The sequence below is a fragment of the Barbus barbus genome (assembly GCF_936440315.1).
Source record: "Barbus barbus genome assembly, chromosome: 8".
NCBI lineage: Eukaryota > Metazoa > Chordata > Actinopteri > Cypriniformes > Cyprinidae > Barbus > Barbus barbus.
In genome coordinates this window covers 34072856-34092626 of record NC_136736.1, presented here as the reverse complement: position 1 = coordinate 34092626, position 19771 = coordinate 34072856, and the positions used below count along the sequence as shown (strand labels likewise).

The following is a 19771-nucleotide window of genomic DNA, read 5'->3' as shown; positions in this document are numbered from 1 at the left end:
GTGTGTGCGCATGTGTGATGTGGGGAAATTTGTTTATCATTTGTTTACTTGTGTCTATTTTGTAGAGCACTGTACGGTGTGTTAGTGTGCATGGGCAAGTCAAACTCACAAAGCAAGAAATGTGTGCATATAAATGTTCCTGAAGACATCAAGTGACTCACGATGCTGCGAAAACAAAGATGGATGGACAAAAAGCCACACAGATACAGTCTTTGTTGTCTTATCTACTCGTCTGCATAATACAGAATAGCAAGAGTGTGTGTAGATATGCATAGTTTACATTTCACCCTTACTTAATACGTTCTTGCTGTTTTTACTCGACCTGCACTCTTTTCCGGCATTAAACCTAATCACTTCCATCGCAGCAGAGAGCAGCTGCTCTTGGTGCTCTCAAACATTGCGTTGTTCAGATAAACAACAGTCTGTGAGGATGTGCATGTCTGAAATGCACTGAAAAGCAAGACTTTCATGCAGTAAAATGGACAAATATGTTTTGTTTAACAATCCTGACTAAACATTTATGCTTTTCTTTGTACACAAAATCAGTTTCCATTTTCAATGCATGCATTTTGTGCTCAAACCACGCAAGCACACCTGCTGCAAACATTGACTTTGTTGCCTCTATTATGCTGTGTTCAAATGATGATGCAGACAAAAGAGAGCAGGACAAAGGAGTATATTTATCGCAGGCCCAGACATGTAGGCTAAAAGCAGTGGTGTTAGCGTTGAGGGCTATATCAGCGAAATCACATCGGGCCTTGAATAGAACCCTGCGGGACCCCTTGTTTTCTCAGAAGCCAGTCATTCTGTTGACTAACTACTCTGTCATTACGGAAGCTGGACAATTCATACATCACAAATACAGTAAGAAGTCACTCCTCATTTTTCCACAAGTCACATTTTGACTGCTTTAAATATCTAAAATACAAGCCACAAAAACCGCTCTGCCCCACAGCAGTTCAACAATCAGACGGTGGTACAAAGGGCTGGATGACTAGCAAGTGTACATAAAGCGTTGTGATTTAAATAGATAAGATCTGCAGTATTTGACTGCACTAGCCACATACCACAGGAAGTGAAAGCGACAGGTAACAGTCTGTGCAGACGTGTGTGAGTTATATATCAAAACACACAGGAACACACACATTTAACCAAGCATGTACACATGTAGACACTGGCATTAAAATATCTCCGTCACGGCTCAGTGGTGAGTCTACATCAACTGTTTCCTTCTCAAACATGTGTATGTCTAGGTGAGGAGCAAATCTGTTATTTTTTAAAGCGTTATATGCATTTTACCTCGTCCGCTGCGGCCAACGAAACGCAGGTCATTAAAACGAGCCACTTGATTCTTGATGGCGGCTGTGGCATTGCGGAGTTCGGCAGAGTAATTCTCATCATTGCCGGCCATCACTGTGACCAAAGTGCCATCAGGGATGTCACCAAGGGCAACCACCTGTCAACCAATGCATAAAGATGATATGTTAGATACATTTAAACCTTTGTAACACCGCATTTTAAAAACAAATAAATTATCACACTACGCCACAATGATAAAAGTTGGATGAATAATGAAGACAAAAACAAAAGAAACATAATATTAACAATATGATAAAACCATTGATTTAATATATATATAAGATTTTTTAAATAAGTTTTTATACTCACTTCATTTATTTGGTCAATTATACAAAGGTTTTAAAAAAGTTTTAAACTGTTTTCTATGTGACTATATTGTAAAATGTAATTTATTGCTGTGATCAAAGCTAAATTTTCAGCATCATTACTTGTATCTATGTATCTATGTGTTTATTTTTAACAATCTTACTGACCCCAAACTTTCGAACACTAGTGTGCATATACTATTATTAGGCTTAACAAAAGATCTTATTTAAGTACTTTATTACTAAGGAAAAACATTGGGCAGAGGGAGAAAACGAAAACCAAACAACATTCAAATCCTCTTTACTGTCCTGCGTCACGTCTACTTGTGCAATATCTCCACATCTAAACTAAATGAGCAGGTTATTTGCATATTAACTGTAAATGTCAGCACATTCTTCAGCTCTTTGTTATAGAGCACACACATGCCTTACAGCACTACGTTCCGGTTTTGGCAAGACAGAGTGGTTCGCATTTTTACCGTCATTTGCCAAATGCGGAAGATGATGATGATGAAAGTTGTTGCGGTCACCCGTGACAACAGGAGATTAACAACAATTACTGACACTTCCCGCCAAATCATTAGCTTAATTAAGGATGTGCATTAAAAAAAGGGCAATGTGAGATTGTCAGATTTTAAAACATCCTCAAGCCTGAGAAAAAAAAAATGCATGCATAGTACTTCATATTGCACAATATTATTAAACCATAAGATGTCATTCACAGATATCAGCGGTCTGCGGTTAGGTACCTTGAAGGCGATGGGCAGCGTCTTGTTGCAGCGCCAATGTGTTGGCAGGACAGAGCAGAGGAAGTTGGGGCTGTCGGTGCGCACCAGCTCTCCTGGGTGGTCAGAAAGTACCTCCACCATGCTCCGGTCAGCCATGCGCAGTTTGCCCACCAGGGCGGCACCGCTGCTCTCCTGAGCCCCCAGGGGCAACCCCTCATTCATCTTCCCCGAGCTCAGAATGGTCGAGGGAGGCGTGAAGCGTCGCCCAGGCGCAGGTTCTGAAACACAAACGTGCATTAGGCCTTTCACTCAACTCAACAGAAAATGTAAAAAGTTTACAATTTTGCAAAAAGTAAATCTGAGATATTTCAAAAAGGTCTAAAATGAGATTAAATAAGCAACATTTGACACTATTGATCATAGGGCCTACCTATGCACACCTGTGACCAAACATCTATATTAAGTGTTGCTTTGCTTGACACTCTATTACTATGCAAAATAATTTCTAGTAAAATTCATAATTATTTATTAAACATCACTGTAATGCACTGTACAAATCACTGTAATGCATGCTCACAAATATAAAAGTGCAAAAAAGTGTAAAAAAAACCCATAACTTTTGCAAAAAAGTAAATCTCAAATGTTGCATTGCTCAGCAGAATAATAATTTCTAGTAAAATCAATTATTTACATTGGTAAATAATCTTAAAAAGTAATAAGACACTTTTGGACTTCTATTATAGTCATTTTACTTTGAGTTGGGCCACTAAAACACTACTTAAACATAGTAAAATCGCCATAATGCATGGCTTCCCTTATTTACATCCTTTCACTCCATTGTTACTTTACTGTACAATATGTCATCTTCTGCAGCTGTGCTCAGTGTACTGTAAGCTTCTGTCTTTTAGTTTTTGTCATTTTTAAAAACGATTTTAAGCAACTTCTGGTGCCGTCACCCCGGTTGACTTCTGTGCCGGAGCCCGTGCAGCAGCAGCAGTGCCTTGCAGGCGTATGAAAGCATTAAAACCGTCAGACAGCGTCACGGCCCGCGGTCATTCGGCCAACCACAGTCGATGCCACATGAGTGCAGTTACACACGTTACAGCGCTGCGCACAGAGAGCCACTGCGCTCTCTCCAAACCCACCGCCCAATATAAACACAGACTCAGCCGCTACATCAGGCTAAAACTGGAGTTTGATGATGGGTGTTTGGGGTGAGTGAGATGAGGTGTAGAAAACACAGATTTGCATTTGCAGCCAGAATGGACAAAACAGCACACATTCCGGAAGCCATACACTTACACACATAGTCCAGACAGGAGAATTTAAAAACAATGACAAAGCAAAGACTTATTCTTACGGCACAGTACGTGGGGCGAAAACTAGACATTTAAATAATTTCTTCTTTTGTTCTAAAAACACATCATGCTCTTAAAAATATAAACTTTATATTCAAATTGGTTTCATACATTTTCTACACCCTTTCTGAATTTATGAAATTTTCATAATCTAATGTAAGAATTGTTCAATCATATTTTTCATATTTTAATATCACACATGAATATCAAGATGACTCCATTTGACCTGATTATGAATATACAAAGGTCAATATATATATATATATATATAAAAAAGAGACATTGACAGTCATGAGGGTCTATGCAGGTCATCTCTGTTTTTTGTTTTTTTGCCTCACACTGGACAACATAATAATTCCCATCACTCCATCTGATTCACTTGGCATTTTTATTAAATATTGATAACATATTTTCTTCATTTTGGGACAGTTAACACTCCTTAATATCTTACAAATATCAAAATGGCATTTAAAAACAAGTTGATCATGAAAAACGTAGCCTACTTCTGTTACAGTGAAGTCATTTTAATATAGTTTTTTAATGCATTTCTAGATCAGCTACTTTGATTTGCCTCTCATATTTAGTCTTATTTTGAATCTCTTTCCTTTTTATAACTCATACTTAATAAATTATTCATCAACGTATTGCTTTTTGTTCATTTTGCAGATTGACTTCTAATTTTAATGCAATGCTATTTTGTTTGAAAATACTACTTGCTTAATCCTTTTGCATTCTTATATTATTTTACACTGCTTTGGCGATATAACTATAGTTTCAGTCGTGCCAAATAAAGCAAAGTGAACTGAAGTTGAGAGAGAGGGAATCTGCAGTGTTTTTGAACGGGAATGTCACATTAACTTCACTATTTCGCTTAAGGTTAAAGGTTTCGGTGATTATTAACAGCTATGAACATTCAGACACGATGAAACGAGACGCGTAAAAATAGACTCGCGAAACCGCCGTTACGCAGAGCTGAGAAACGCTCTTACCGTATTTGGCGTCCCAAAGAAAAACCATTTGGTATCTTTTGAACACCCTCTCAGTCAGGATCAGGATCCAGGGCTCCAGACGAGCAGCTGATCAGACGGATCAAGAGTGGAAAGTTTGCGCGTCTTACTATCCGTTTGGTGAGGTGCAAACCGTGCCGTTCAGTCTGAACCGACCTCAAGTCAGTTTATGGAGACGTTGTTGCTCTTTCAGCAGGTGCCATCAGAGAGGATGATCTCGCGCTCGCGTATCCTTTAGAAAGTGTGCGTAAAGTTGCGCACCTTGCAAACCGCGCACCTGACGCCAGCGCTTTCGCTTTCAGTCTTTAACTGTATAAAGGTACATGCACTCAATTCTATAACACGGTATAAAACTGTATAAAGATAAATTGTTCTTCCAAAATCCAGGACGCCGCTCGCAGTGGAAAGGATGATGCGTCGTGAATGAATCTCTCTGCAGCGACGCGCTTTAACTGGCAATGGGCAGCGCAGGAAAGCCAGACACAAGACCTCATTTGCATAGGCCTCCCCTCCGAACGTTCTCATTGGTCAGCGATGACAGACCTCGACAGGCTCGACCAATCAGAAGACGGTCCGAACCCGGGGGAAAAAGTGGATCTGAGCAGTCAATGGAATTCCTCGCGCGCTCGCGTCAAATGGTTCACTGTTGAATTGCTTGGGTTTAAGTTTCTTATCAAATGGCAGCTAAAATGTAGCCTAAACTAAAGCAAAAACAGTTTGTTTAATTTGATTATAATCTAATCTATTATTTTAAGAAATCATATAAACAATTAAAAAGAGGTATAAGGAACACATTTAATAGATGTTTAAAAAAGTTTGTTTTGTTTTTATTTTATCAGAAGGAACATGATATCAGCAGAACACCACGAAAACTCCAAAGTAGGAAACTAATGTGATGCTAGTAAATCATGCAAACAAAAATTCTATTATAGGAACATCAAAAAATTTGCTGACACAAATTCAGTAAAAAAAAACAAAACAAAAAAACCCTGGTCCAAACAAATTCAATAACAAAAAGCAAGAAATATGAATTCCAGTCAAAATACTCGGGGAAAAAAACAAACAAATGGAAAATGTAGAGTTTTTTTTTTCTAAAGAGAATGAAAACACTCACAAAAGAGAGTAAGTAAAAGAAATAATGTCTGCCTGATCGAAACCGAGTAACTTGGTAATGATCTAATCTGTGTTTTGTAGCCAAAAGGGGGCAGCAGACGATCTGCATGCGCCATATGGAGTCTGTTAGATCCTCGTGCTGAATGCATGAACTGGAAATGGCAAGAAACACAGAAATGTTTCGTCATCTTTCAGTAAAATGAACAGAATGTGAATTCATCTGAAAGCGCATGCCTTCACAAAACACTGCCAATACTTTAAAGAATGCGCAGTACTGAAATGAGCATAATATTTCATTATAAATAATAATAGCTTGACACCTTGTTTTAAGAAATGCACTTTTCCAGTTCAGAATAGTTCATGCTCAGCGTAAACACTGGATGGGAAGTCTGGCTGGATGTAAATACTGCAGTCAATACGGCATCGTCAAGAATCACGTTTGAGGCCAAATCCTCTTTTACATCTATCTTTTTTCAGATGTGCTTTATGAAAGAACATGTTGAATTTAAATAGAAGAGCAACATCTGATGCACTCTTCAAAAGTTATTATTTAACCATGTTTGAGATTCATTTGGATGAGGACTGTAAAGCTGCAAATGTTGCAAATTCCCAAGATAATGTTGCATTAGTCATATCAAACTGTGCAGAGTCATTCATAACAATATCACAGGGAACTAAGAGATCTTGTTCTGCTCCGGTTACAGGGCCTGATTCATTTGTTAAAATGAAAAGAGCTGCATTATGAGATGCGTGTTATTCACGTCTCATCTTCCTTGTTGCCTTTACTGAACATGAAACACAAAACATAATGCAAATCCTGATATCGGTCACACTAATGAAAACACAGCCTCTGTACAAATCATCCTGTTTATTACACAAAGTATACTTGAGTCAGTCTTTTTATTTCAGCTCTGAAATTGATCTTATTGTAAACAAATATGAAGCATTTCAGTTCATCTGAAAATAAAGCGGCTTCTTGTGTTTAAATGTCAAAACATCTACGTAGATTGATTTTTAGTTAAGAACAAGAAAGATGCGTTCATAAAACATTCATTTTCAGTTAAACTCTTCAATATAATCATGTTTGGAACTAAGTAATATGATATAAAAAACTAGTAGTCATTTTATATATATATATATATATATATATATATATATATATATATATATATATATATATAGGAAGAGATCATTTGCAAAAACAGATTTTTAACAAATTTGGCCAAAAAATATAGCTAACTAACACAAAAACATGATAACATCATAAAAAACATGATTTTAGAACATTTAAAAAAATGTTTTTGCAAATAAACTCTTCATATATATATATATATATATGCTGAACCGTCTGAATACAATTATTATAAATAATAATTTTGGCTCAGTATGGTCAGAAGATATAACGGTTGAATCTGAAAGCAAAGATCAATTCCAGGGAAAATAATATATCATGCACGCCAATCATAAATTATTTTTTAGCACAAAGGCACCGCAGGTCTTGGATGTGCAGGATCTCGGTCTTGTGTTTTACTGATTTGGAGTAATCTGATCTCTGAAAGTTGAGCAATCAATAGCGCTTGTAGTCGGCTATAAAATATATTGACAAGCGTTGCAGGGTTACAAACATCTGATCATGTTCGGTCGAGCCATGGAGGAAGCAGACGCGGAATAAAATAGAATTTTACACAAACAGCAAACAGTTTGATACACGTAGTTTCTTCCCTCACAAATATTTCCTCTAAACTTAATACAGTTATTATAATAAAAAAAACATTTAATACACGCTAAACATGCTATTTCAGGTGTCAAATAATATAAGTATGACTGGCATCAGCATCAATGTCAGCATATTGTCACTAGTATTTGGTTAACACTAATAATAAGCGTTAACCAAATGAAAGAATATAAAATTATCTTGAAAAACAAAGGCCTGATGGTGCGTGCACACACACACACACACACACACACACACACACAATGAAGGTACATGAAGTTGTTGTTCCCTATTTCAACAGTTCCTCTTTCACATTCTAAAGCGATAAAACAAGAGAAACTACAGAGCAGAAAAAAAAAACCACGGATGATGTGATTCATGGAGAATGAAAGTGTGACAAATACGACAGGAGAACGACGAACCACAACAGTTTTGTCTTTACCAAACAGTGCGTTGCTGTTTCGGCCCTTCCTCATGAAGTACATGGCCCACGAGAGCGGTCCGGACGCTTTGAAGGGGCCCGGATTCATTTCGAGCCGTTCTGATTCAATCCAGGATTGGAAATACAGATTCCCTCCTTCACATCACTGCATTTATAGCCTCACGTCTCCTCCTGCTCCATATTACACAAAACACAGATTGAGAGAAGAGGCGACGGAGGAAAAGTTGACATGTAGTCATGACTAATGTATCCCATCAGTAAGCATGGCCTCAGGAGACAGGCCCGTCTCACTGCCCCGGGGCACTTCTAACCTGCTAATTTCATTTAGCCACTGATTTCCTCCGTCTCTTGCTTTCTCCATCTCCATGCAGTGAAAACGGTGAAATCACGCATGAGGGAGCAGGTGAAGTGTGCAAAGAAGAGCTCGGGAAAAATGGAGGTATAACTTAAAAAATTAAGGCAAAACAGATACATTTTTGACTTTCATTACTGAATGTTGAGTTGTAGATGTTACATTATAGGTTCTTCTGATCAGTATTGTGGTTTCTGGGTTCTTTAAACCATGTACATGGTTTTTTATACAACTAGAGAACTCAAAAAACAAAACAAAATAAATTAATTAATAATTGTATTCAGTAAATATGCGTTAAATTGATCAAAAGTGACAATAAAGACAATGATAATGTTACAAAATATGTCGAATGAGTAACACTTTAGAATACTGATCCTTTGTTAATGAATAACTACACAGGAACAAGTCACTAATGCACTATTAACATTGTAGTAACTACTATTACCTAACAAGAAACTAATTGTTGATTTAGTAAGTAATAGCGCTCAGTTGAAACTGGTAGTTCACTATTAGCTATTTTTTTTATATATCCCGGAGAACTACTAAGAACTACTGTATACAGGTTCATAATTAATGTGAAATAAATCTAAAATGAAGATGATGGTAACCCACAAGTAATGACTCAAGAATGATCAAATACTACTAACTAGTATTAGTAGTAGTAGTAAGATCAGTATTCTTAACTGAAAAGCATCATAACTCACTAATATTGACTGACGTCATTTTAAGCTTTTGAGATGTATGTAAGGTTTTGGATGGTAATGACTCAACTGTTATACATCCTTCTGAAGAAACTATTCAGTATTCTAAAGTGAAGATCACGGTAAAACCACTAGTAATGATTTAAGTGTTACCAAATCTAGCAAAATGAATTACTAACCAGGACCCTACAAGAACCTTAAAAGTTTACACTGACTTCAGTAATTAGTAGGGAGTTATCATGATCTTCACTTTAGAATACTGATCCAAACAATTAGTAGTTCCTTCTGAACAATTGAATAATACTTGAGTCATTACTAGTGGGTTACCATGACCTTTACTTTAGAATTAATTATACATTATGTATTATTCATATTAATTATGAACCTGTATACAGTAGTTCTTATGAAAAAATAACAGTTACTGATTAGCTAATAGTGAACTACCACATTCAACTAAGCACTATTACTTTCTAATTCATTAATCAGAGTTTCTTGTTAGTTACTAGTAGTTACTAGAGTGCTAATATTGCGTTACTCTTGTGTAGTTATTCATTAACGATGGAACAGTATTCGAAAGTGTTACCGTCAGATGAATGCTGTTCTTTTTAACTTTCTAATTATCAAAAAATACTGAAAGATAAAATGCATAACGGTTTCCGCAAAAATATTGTGCAGCACAACTGTTTTCAACATTGATAATAATCAGAAATGTTTGTTGAGCAGTAAATCAGTATATTAGAATGATTTCTGAAGATCATGTGACACTGAAGAGTAATGATGCTGGAAATACAGCTGCAGATCACAGACATAAATTACATTTTAACAGATATTCACATAGAAAACACATTTTTAAATTGTAATAATGTTCCACAATTTGTACTGTTTTAAATGTATTTTTGATCAAAAAAATGCAGCCTTGGTGAGCAAAAAATTGATCTTTTAAGAACATTAAAAAAATCTTACCAACCCCAAACTTTTGAACGGTTGAATACAGAAATAAAGTCATAAAAATAATTCTATCTAATTGACTATTTTATCCAATATCTGTTGTGTATCTTATGCTTATTGGAGTATCATGCCATTAGCTTATAATTATCAAATAAAAAAGTATTTTCAAAGCAGTCACAAAGTTCTATTTACATTTACAGTATGCATTTACATTTATGCACAATGCTAAAGTCATGGGTTTTTGATTCCCAGTGATTTCATGAACTGTATATCCGGAATGCATTATAAGTCTGTCAAATGCATTGTTGTGAATGCAAAATGCATTTGGCTCTTGCATATCACTGAAGGTGCACATTTTTTCAGTTTATGCATTACCTGTGAATAAATGTAAATGTCTGACCCCTAACCTTGCTGCCTATGTAGTGAACGGTGGATCTGCCAGTGACCGTAGCGGTTGTTGATTGGTGTCTATGTCTATTTTGGTCTCCACATGAAAGCTGGCATCAGAGATTTCAAACTCACACTGGCAAAGACTCAATTCAGACCACAGATCGAGTTTCAAAGGGTTCGGAGGACTTCGGCTGTCTGGGTGGGGAGCAGGAAAAGGTTGGTAAGCCACAGTAAGTCGTGCTGGTCGTAACATCAGAACTGGGGTGTGTTTGACAGGCTGTCACTGCCGATACCACATAGATGTGGAAAGACACAACAGATTCAACAGACCACATCGAAAAATACACATCTCTACAGTCTTAGCCTTTTAATTTGTACATGCACACTAATGGCACAGATTTAGATGTTGTTTTCCCTACTGCCCGCAGGCAGTCTGTCCCCTACGGGCCCCCAGAGACGGGCCACCCTGGGGCCAGCACTGCTGGGCACACAGGATCAATAATCGCTTCCTGGGGCCCACAATCAATGCTGACAAATCTACTGAGCAAACCCATCAGAAGCTGAATACACTGCAATGCATGATTTACTGAAGGCTATTTCATTTAAGAGGAAAAACAAAAACAAACAAAAAGGGTTTGTACAGTAAATTCACTGGAAAAAATAGCAAATTATCTTCAAAATTTCAACATATACTGTAAGCCATGTTAATAGTAACATAGTTAATAGCTAATAATAACATAGATTTAAATCATATTATTCAGTGAATAAAATGAGACATTAAACCAAATTCTTATTATATACAAACATATCAAAGAGTATAAAGTGTTTGATAAAAACATAAAATTATTCGGTTTAATGTGTCATTTTCCCCCAAATTTGATACAATCATAATAATGATATAGATTTCATATTATTCATTTAGTGAATAAAATGTGGCGTTAATCAAAATTATGATTATATACAAGTATAGCAAACTGAAATTGTTTGATAAAAACAGATAAAATCATCTGGATTAATGTTTCATTTTTTTTATAAATGTGGGATTGATAATAATAATAACAATAATATTGATTTATATAATAATATTGACTTTAAATCAAATTAGGGTTATATATAAACACTGCAAATAGTACAAGGTGTATGATGAAAACAAATAATAAAATAATTAGGTTTAATGTCTTTTTAAAAATAAATTTGATATAATAATTGTTATTATTCAAATATTAACTTATATCATATTATTCACTGAATAAAATGAGTCATCAATTCTATAAATATTATCTAGTGTTTGATAAAAACATATAATGTAATAATAATAATAATGCATATATTGCCATATTAAGATGAAAATTGCTCATAAGTTTCTCTTTCATTGTTTAGAGGAATTAATGGAGCTCTCAGGAGTTTCTCCTTAAATTCCTTTGGAAAAATAAAAACACTTATGAGTCACTAGTTGTCACCCAGAGCTCATATTGAGATCGCTCACATTAATTGCAAACCTCTTAACCACATAGAAATGTTCTAAGAACTACTCAGAATACCTTAGCAACTGCATAGCAACATCAGAACGTGTTCTACATTCTTCAAATGTAACAATCTGTTTCTTCTTTTGCCCTCCCGCCTGTTTAATCAACCATTCTCACTATAACCTCCTTTCATTCTGTCTGTCTGTCTCTGTCATTTCTCTTCTGTACTGTACGGGAGGTTAGTTAAGAGAGAGAGAGGGGAAAATAACTCAGCTTTCGTGCTCTTTAATAATTCATGTGGCTGTATTGTGTGGATGCCGTAAACTGCTGCTTAAAAGTAATTAATTGATTTTCTGACATATCGTTTAGCAGCACAGCCAAGTGACAGAGCAAAGCACTTTGCCCTCGCACACACACACACTCACACACACACACACACACACACACACACACACACACACAACCTAGTGAGCTGCCTAACTAGACAACATTATAGGGCATCATAAGTAACACTCACGACACAAAAGCTGTTCCTAAAAGTACAGCAGCAACAACATGCTGCCTTTTAAGATAAATTGTTTTGGCAAAAGGTAGCTGTGCAAGAAGTATGGATAAAGCATTCCACTGTAAAAGTTCATCCATTCATTCAAATCTCAATATATAGTAATTAAATTAAATTGAATTAATATCACTATGTATTACAAATACTTATTTATGTTATACATTACAACAAATAATTTGATGATACAAATGCACACACACAAATAAATTTGATATATAAAATATATTATTATATGATAATTGTCAGAGGGTCACCACAGTCACCGCAGTCACCACCAACGACACTCACCAGATCCCAATCCCCTGATTTCTGATCACCGCCACCTGTCAACACTAATCAGCAGCACTATATCCCTGCACTCCTCCCGTTCACTCACTGTCTGGTCTCAAACTTTCCATGTCGACTAACCTGACCCATTTACCTTTTGTCTACCTACCAGATGCTCCTGTGTTCCTATCCCCGTTCTCCGTCGCTCCACGAGCCTCCCCGACTCCACTCTTGCGCTTACTTCTCCTCGAAGCTTTCCCCAGCGGAGCAGAACTACGATATTGGAAATCAGGAGCTGCTCACCATTAAACTGGCGCTGGAGGAATGGAGACACTGGCTGGAGGGAGCTCAACACCCCTTTACGGTCATCACAGACCACAAAAACCTGGAATATCTCCGAAGTGCTAAGAGTTTAAACCCCTGGCAGGCTTGCTGGGTCCTCTTCTTCACCCAATTCCAGTTTCCACCTATGTGCCCACCTCCTTGAGGACATCCCTTCTGGGCTCCCTGTATGCTTCCCCGGGCTCTGGACACCCAGGCAGCCAGCGTACTCTCGCGCTCCTCCAAGCTCGGTACTGGTGGCCCAGTATGGCCCAGAATGTTTCCCAGTACATTCGTGGATGCTCAGCCTGCGCCATCTCCAAGACTCCACATTACTAACCCGCCGGAAAATTTGTCCCATTACCCATTCCACATTGCCCCTGGTTCTACGTCGGAGTCGACTTCGTCACAGATCTCCCCAAGTCAGAAGGTTATCCCTGCATACTCGTTGCAGTTGACAGATTCTCCAAAGCCTGCAAGTTCATTTGTCCAAATTTCATCAATGTGGTCACTTTCCGTCTCCAACTCCCCGTACAGTATCGTATCCATCCAGCATTCCATGTCTCACTCCTCAAGCCTGTCTCTCTCTCTGTCACAGAACCCGACGAGCCTGCAGTACCTCCTCCTCCCGAGATCATCGAGGAGCCCTAGTCTACAGGGTGCAGGACATCTTGGACTCTCGGCGACAAGGTGGTCGCCTGGAATATCTTATTGACTGGGAGGGATATGGGCCGGAGGAAAGATCCTGGGTGGCCCGGGATGATGTGCTGGATATCTCTCTCCTGGCTGAGTTTCACCAGAACTACCCTGACCGTCCCGCACCCAGAGGCCGTGGCCTACCCCGTCGCTGTAATAGGGCGTCAGGAGCTGCCCCTGGAGGAGGGAGTACTGTCAGAGAGTCACCACAGTCACCGCAGTCTCCACCAACGACACTCACCAGATCCCAATCCCCTGAATTCCGATCACCGCCACCTGTCAGCACTAATCAGCAGCATGGGGGCAGTCGTGGCCTAATGGCTAGAGAGTTGGACTTGTAACCTGAAGGTCGTGGGTTTGAGTCTCAGGTCCAGCAGGGATTGTAGGTGGGGGATATATGGGGAGGAATGGGGGAGTGAATAACCAGCACTCTCTCCACCCTCAGTACAACGACTGAAGTGAGACCCTTGAGCAAGGCACAGAACCCCCAACTGCTCCCCGGGTGTATGTTCACTACTATGTGCACACTTGGATGGGTTAAATGCAGAGCACAAATTCTGTGTATGGGTCACCATACTTGGCCACACACCACTTCCCTTTCCCTCTCCCTTCCCTATATCCCTGCACTCCTCCTGTTCACTCACGGGCTGGTCTCAAACATTCCATGTTGACTAACGTGACCCACTTACCTTTTGTCTACCTACCAGATGCTCCTGTGTTCCTATCCCCGTTCTCCGTCGCTCCACCGTCTCCACGCTCCGCTGTTCCCTCTGGATCCCCTGGATAAAGAAACAAGGACATTAACACTCAGATAAGCCCCAAGAGACTTTCCCATTCTCCGCCTGCTTACCCGGACTTACTGCTCATCTCATTCCCCTCTGCTGCTTTTCAATAAACCTGTTGTTTGTATTGCACTTACCTCTGTGTCCCATGTCTATCTGCTGACAATAATAGTATGTATTTTTAGTATTTATGATGTGATATATACAGTGCTATCAGGACCACTATCGTCAATGATAAACACTTAGCATACAGTTTAGTTTGGCGGTATGGTTCTGTTCTGGCCAAAAACTCCCTGCCAATCCATGCAGCCTGTCATGAATGAGCAGGGAGAGCAGCAATAATAATAACCCCCCCAAGGATTAACAGAACAGAACCAAGCAGTTATCATTAATGTACTTATTTACATTTAGTCTAACACATTATTCAAGATTAGAGAATCTGATTCAACAGGAATGCCAGAAGCCAAGTCCTGACTGTGGCGAAAGGAGGAGTTGGGGATGGAGGAGGGTAATTTGCTCCCGAGCAGGCAAGCTGCTGAATAATACTGAATAGCGCTTATATAGGAATGCCGCGATAGGTGTCATATCCCTATAGGTAGATGTGATCAGCTGAGAGTCAGCTGATGCAAGCTTGACTCACGTGACCTGCCAGAACTAACGCTACGCTTAATTACAGTGTTTTCAAGATTTTTTTTATTTGTCACATACACAATTATACAGAGTATAACCAGCAGTGAAATGTAGGTCAGGTCCGCTCCAAGGACAGTGCAATTATAAAGTATACAAATATTAAGAAAAAGAAAAAGTAGAAAAAAATGTGTATATATAAATATGAGTTATTTTATTAAATAAATATCAATTGAATTAATTGGTCAACATTTTTGAAATCTCTATACTGAAAGCAACAGTCAAAGTTGAAAATAACTTTTACCTCATATTTGTGTGCTATGTACAGTATATTTACTGTATTAGAGTTATAGCCTTTTATTGCATTATTTGAATTTAATAAGTCAAACTCTGTTGGACTCCAATGTGATTTGCCATGTGATTTGCTATTTATGTGAAGTGAGTAGTGTGTTCTACTTACAAGGTTCCATGACAGTCAGAATGTTGCCTTACAAGGCCGCTGCCTATGTAGACAGCAGACAGGTCACTGTGTTTTGGAACAGGCATACCAAACTCAAAGTACAGAGACTAACACGGGAGTATTGAACATTGTGATGCACTTACACTATAACACTATATGTGTGTGTGGATGTGGACGGGACAGGCACAGATGTCCTCTGCTCAGGGCCACACACACACTGGCTTCATCCAGCTGTATTGACATTGCTGCCGATCAGAGCGTTCCTGTATGGAGACGCGCTCGGTCTGACGTCACTGCAGTCGAAGGAGGGTAATTTGCTGCTTTTCCCATGGTCCTCTAGTCTGGTCCATGAGCACTACTGAGTTGATTCTTTGCCAGTGAACACCTGCCTCAGAACAGTTGTGTTTGCAGCATAGCTTTAAGCTAAAGGGCTGTAAGTGCTCACAGAGGGGCTGTCTCACCCCTTTAGAGGAAACAACAGCACATGGAACGATCCCGCTGTGAGTTTCAATCTACCTCCATAACGGCTCCCACAGGCCTCATATACTGTAATGAGAGATCCTACTGCTTCACATTCTAATGGGCTACACACAAGAACCTGCACACAATCAACTATATTAATATCAAACAAATGAATGAAACATTTACAGTAGATTAAAGCAGAATTTAACAGATTTCAAATCGTATAATGCCAATGTGACTGAATGAATTCTGTATTAATGCACTAAACTGTGATGTGCATTTACTTTTAAAACACAATATTTTTAAACCCCTCTAACGCTAATAACTGCTTAATATAGAATAAATCCTCCAAATGTATAGGCACACATAATATTTCAACTCAGCTTGTTGAAAAGTGTGCTTTTAGAAAGCAATATAACAGTGAAGGTAGGATCAGTGACTCATTTTATTTGAGACAGTAAGAAAATACCTAGCAACCAGCCAGAACAGCCCAGTAAACACCTGGCAACCACCTAGCCAGAACACCATAGCAACCACCCAGGACACCCTAGTAACACCCAAGCATCCAGCCACAACACCCTAGCAACCGCCCAGAATACCATAATTAACACCTAGCAACCAGCAAGGACACCGTATTTAGCACCTACCAACTATGCAGAACACGCTGGCAACCACCTAGAAACCAGCCAGAACACTCTACCAAAAAAAAAAAAAAAACTTTTGGCCACAAAAGTGGTGTGTGGCCAAGTATGGTGACCCATACTCGGAATTTGTGTTCTGCATTTAACCCATCCAAGTGTACACACAGTAGTGAACATACACCCAGAGCAGTGGGCAGCCAATTATGCTGCGGCGCCCGGGGATCAGTTGGGGGTTCGGTGCCTTGCTCAAGGGTCTCACCTCAGTCGTGGTATTGAGGGTGGAAAGAGTGTTGGTTATTCACTCCCCCACCTACAATCCCTGCCAGACCTGAGACTTGAACCCACGACCTTCAGGTTACAAGTCCAACTCTCTATCCATTAGGCCTCGACTGCCCAGAACAACAGAACACCCTAGCAACCAGTTAGAATATCCTAACACCCTGTGGTCTGTGGCGTTTTAGTCTGGAACAGGACATGTCAGTGCACTTCGGCCCGGGCTGGAGGGTCACAAGTTAAAGTGAATTATTCAGAAGCCCCTTAGTTCAGGAATGACGTACGACAAGCACTTCCTCTGAAACATGCTGATTGATTTTCTGACACGCGGGATGAGGGTGTGGCAGCAGAAAGCGCTAGAAGATGAAGAGAAAAACTCTGAATATTTCAGTCTTTTGACTCTAAAGCGCAGATTTATGCTCTCAGTTCAGACATATACTAGACTAGACAGCTACAGCAGATATTAGCCAAGGAAAATATCACACAAGATAACCAGAAGAGGCTTCAAACTTCACCTTGAAGCTCCTCTGAAGGCAGACGTTCAGACTCTGGCCTCTGGTGGTTTCGAGTGTCCTGCAAGAGTCTCATGTATAGGTGTGCATTCGGCCCGGTTAGGCCTGCTGCTGCCTGGAGCGCTGTGTGTGGGAGGAGACGACTAGAAATCTGCCTCGGGCACTATTTAGTGCAGTTTGAATGGATGAGTAGATATAGTGCAGCTGAAGATGAAACACACACACTATCGCACATAAATGTCGCTGCGAGTTATGCTGACTTGCACACGTTTGATAGAAACTTCTACAGCTGAGAATCTATTCATCTCATGCAGCGAAAAATTCTTGTTAGCTGCAGATCATCTATTACAAAGAAATTTCAAAGTTTCTGTCATACATAAAGCAGTAAAGTGATACATATATTCAGTTGGAATGAGTTAAATGGAATGCTTTCAGAATAATGATTAATTTAAAATAAAATATATTAATATTCCCTAAAATGACCTCAATTCCAGAAATACATGTACATCACAGCAATTTTGATGTTTAATAATTCTGAGGTACCCAGAACACCCTAGTAACCACTGAGCAACCACCCAGCAACCACTAAGAACACCCTAATATACACCCAGCAACAAGAAAAAACCACCCTACCAAAAACCACCCAGCAACCACCAGAACACCTTAACAATTACCTATCTAGAACACCCTAGCAACTACCCAGAACACCCTATTAACTACCTAGCAACCACCCAGAACATCTCAATATACACATAGCAACAAAAAAGAACACCCCACCAAAAAACACCCAGCAACCATCAGAACACCTTAACCAATCACCCATTCAGAACACCCTAGTAAGTAGCTAGCAACCACCCAGAACACCATAATAAACACCTAGCAACCAGCAAGAACACCCAACCAAAAACCACCCAGCAACCACCCTAATGACCACCCAGAACACCCTGGTAACCACCTAGCAACCACACAGAACATTCTAATAAACACCTATACACCAAGAAAGAACGCTCTACCAAAAACCAACTAGCAAACACCAGAACACCCTAACAATCACCCAGAACCACCGACTTAGAACACCCTAGCAAATACCTAGCAACCACCCAGAAAACCCTAATAAACACCTAGCAACCAGAATGAACAACCTAGCAAAACACCCAGCAACCATCAGAACACTCTAGCAACCACCCAGAACATCCCAATAAACAGCAACCAGAAAGAACACCCTACTAAAAAACACACAGCAACCATCAGAAGACCCTAGCAACTACCTATCAACCACCCAGAACACCCTAATAAACACCTAGCAGCCAGAAAGAACGCCCAACCAAAAAACACCCAGCAACCAACAGAACACCCTAGCAAGCACCCAGAACACCCTAATAAACAACTAGCAGCCAGATAAAACACCCTACCAAAAACACCCAGCAACCATTAGAACACCCTAGCAACCACCCCAAACACCCTAATAAACACCCAGCAACCATCAGAACACCCTAGCAAGCACCCAGAGCACCCTAATAAACACCTAGCAGCCAGAAAGAACACCCAACCAAAAACCACCCAGCAACCATCAGAACACCCTAGCAACAACCTAGCAACCACCCAGAAGAACACCCTAATAAATATCCTACCAAAAATCACCTAGCAACAGAACAGCTTTGCAATCACCTATCCAGAACACCCTAGCAACTACCTAGCAAACAGCCAGGTCACTTTAGTAATGACCTAGCAACAACACAACCGAAAAGTCTTGTTAGCAGCAGATCATCTATCATAAATACATTTCTGTCATGTATAAATCTACAGTAAAGTGATAAATCTATTCAGTTGGAATCAGTTATATGCTATGATTTCAGAATAATGCCATTATTGGTCATTAATGATTATATTTACCACAAAGCAAGAGAGAAGATTAGATTAATTTATTTCCCCCAAAATTACCTTGATTAAAGGATTCCAGTAAAACACGTATATCCCAGCAATATTGATGTTCATAATTCTGAGGTTTCCTGTAAAACTACTCCAAAAATGGATTTCACATGCACACGCTGACTTAATGTTTCAATATCTGAGAAACGCATCATGCAATGATGTTCAGATACAGCGTTATTAACCATGAATTCAATCCAATCCACAGACAGACGGTTTGGCTCGACCGACTGCTTTATGCTCAATCAGAAGGACATATAACAACATTTACAAGACACTGTTGAAGTAAATATGCAAGGAAACTGAATTAACAGAGCTCCTTGGAGGAAGGTTTTGGACTGGATCTTCCAGCAGAG

The 19771-nt window shown here is 39.2% G+C and overlaps 1 protein-coding gene across 3 annotated transcripts in view; it reads right to left on the bottom strand.

The window, feature by feature from the left end:
* LOC306873574 (runt-related transcription factor 1-like) overlaps positions 1–19771 on the bottom strand; it is a 57991-nt gene that overhangs the window by 16830 nt on the left and 21390 nt on the right. For 2 of the 3 annotated variants that reach the window (XM_079422972.1, XM_079422973.1), the window contains exons 3-4: positions 2414–2670; positions 1300–1456 (exon numbers count right to left, since the gene is read on the bottom strand). In XM_079422972.1, the coding sequence (XP_079279098.1) occupies positions 1300–1456; positions 2414–2670 (414 nt within the window). Of the gene's footprint in view, positions 1–1299; positions 1457–2413; positions 2671–4739; positions 4860–19771 lie in introns of those variants that run through there. The other variant, XM_079422974.1, reaches the window with a different exon arrangement.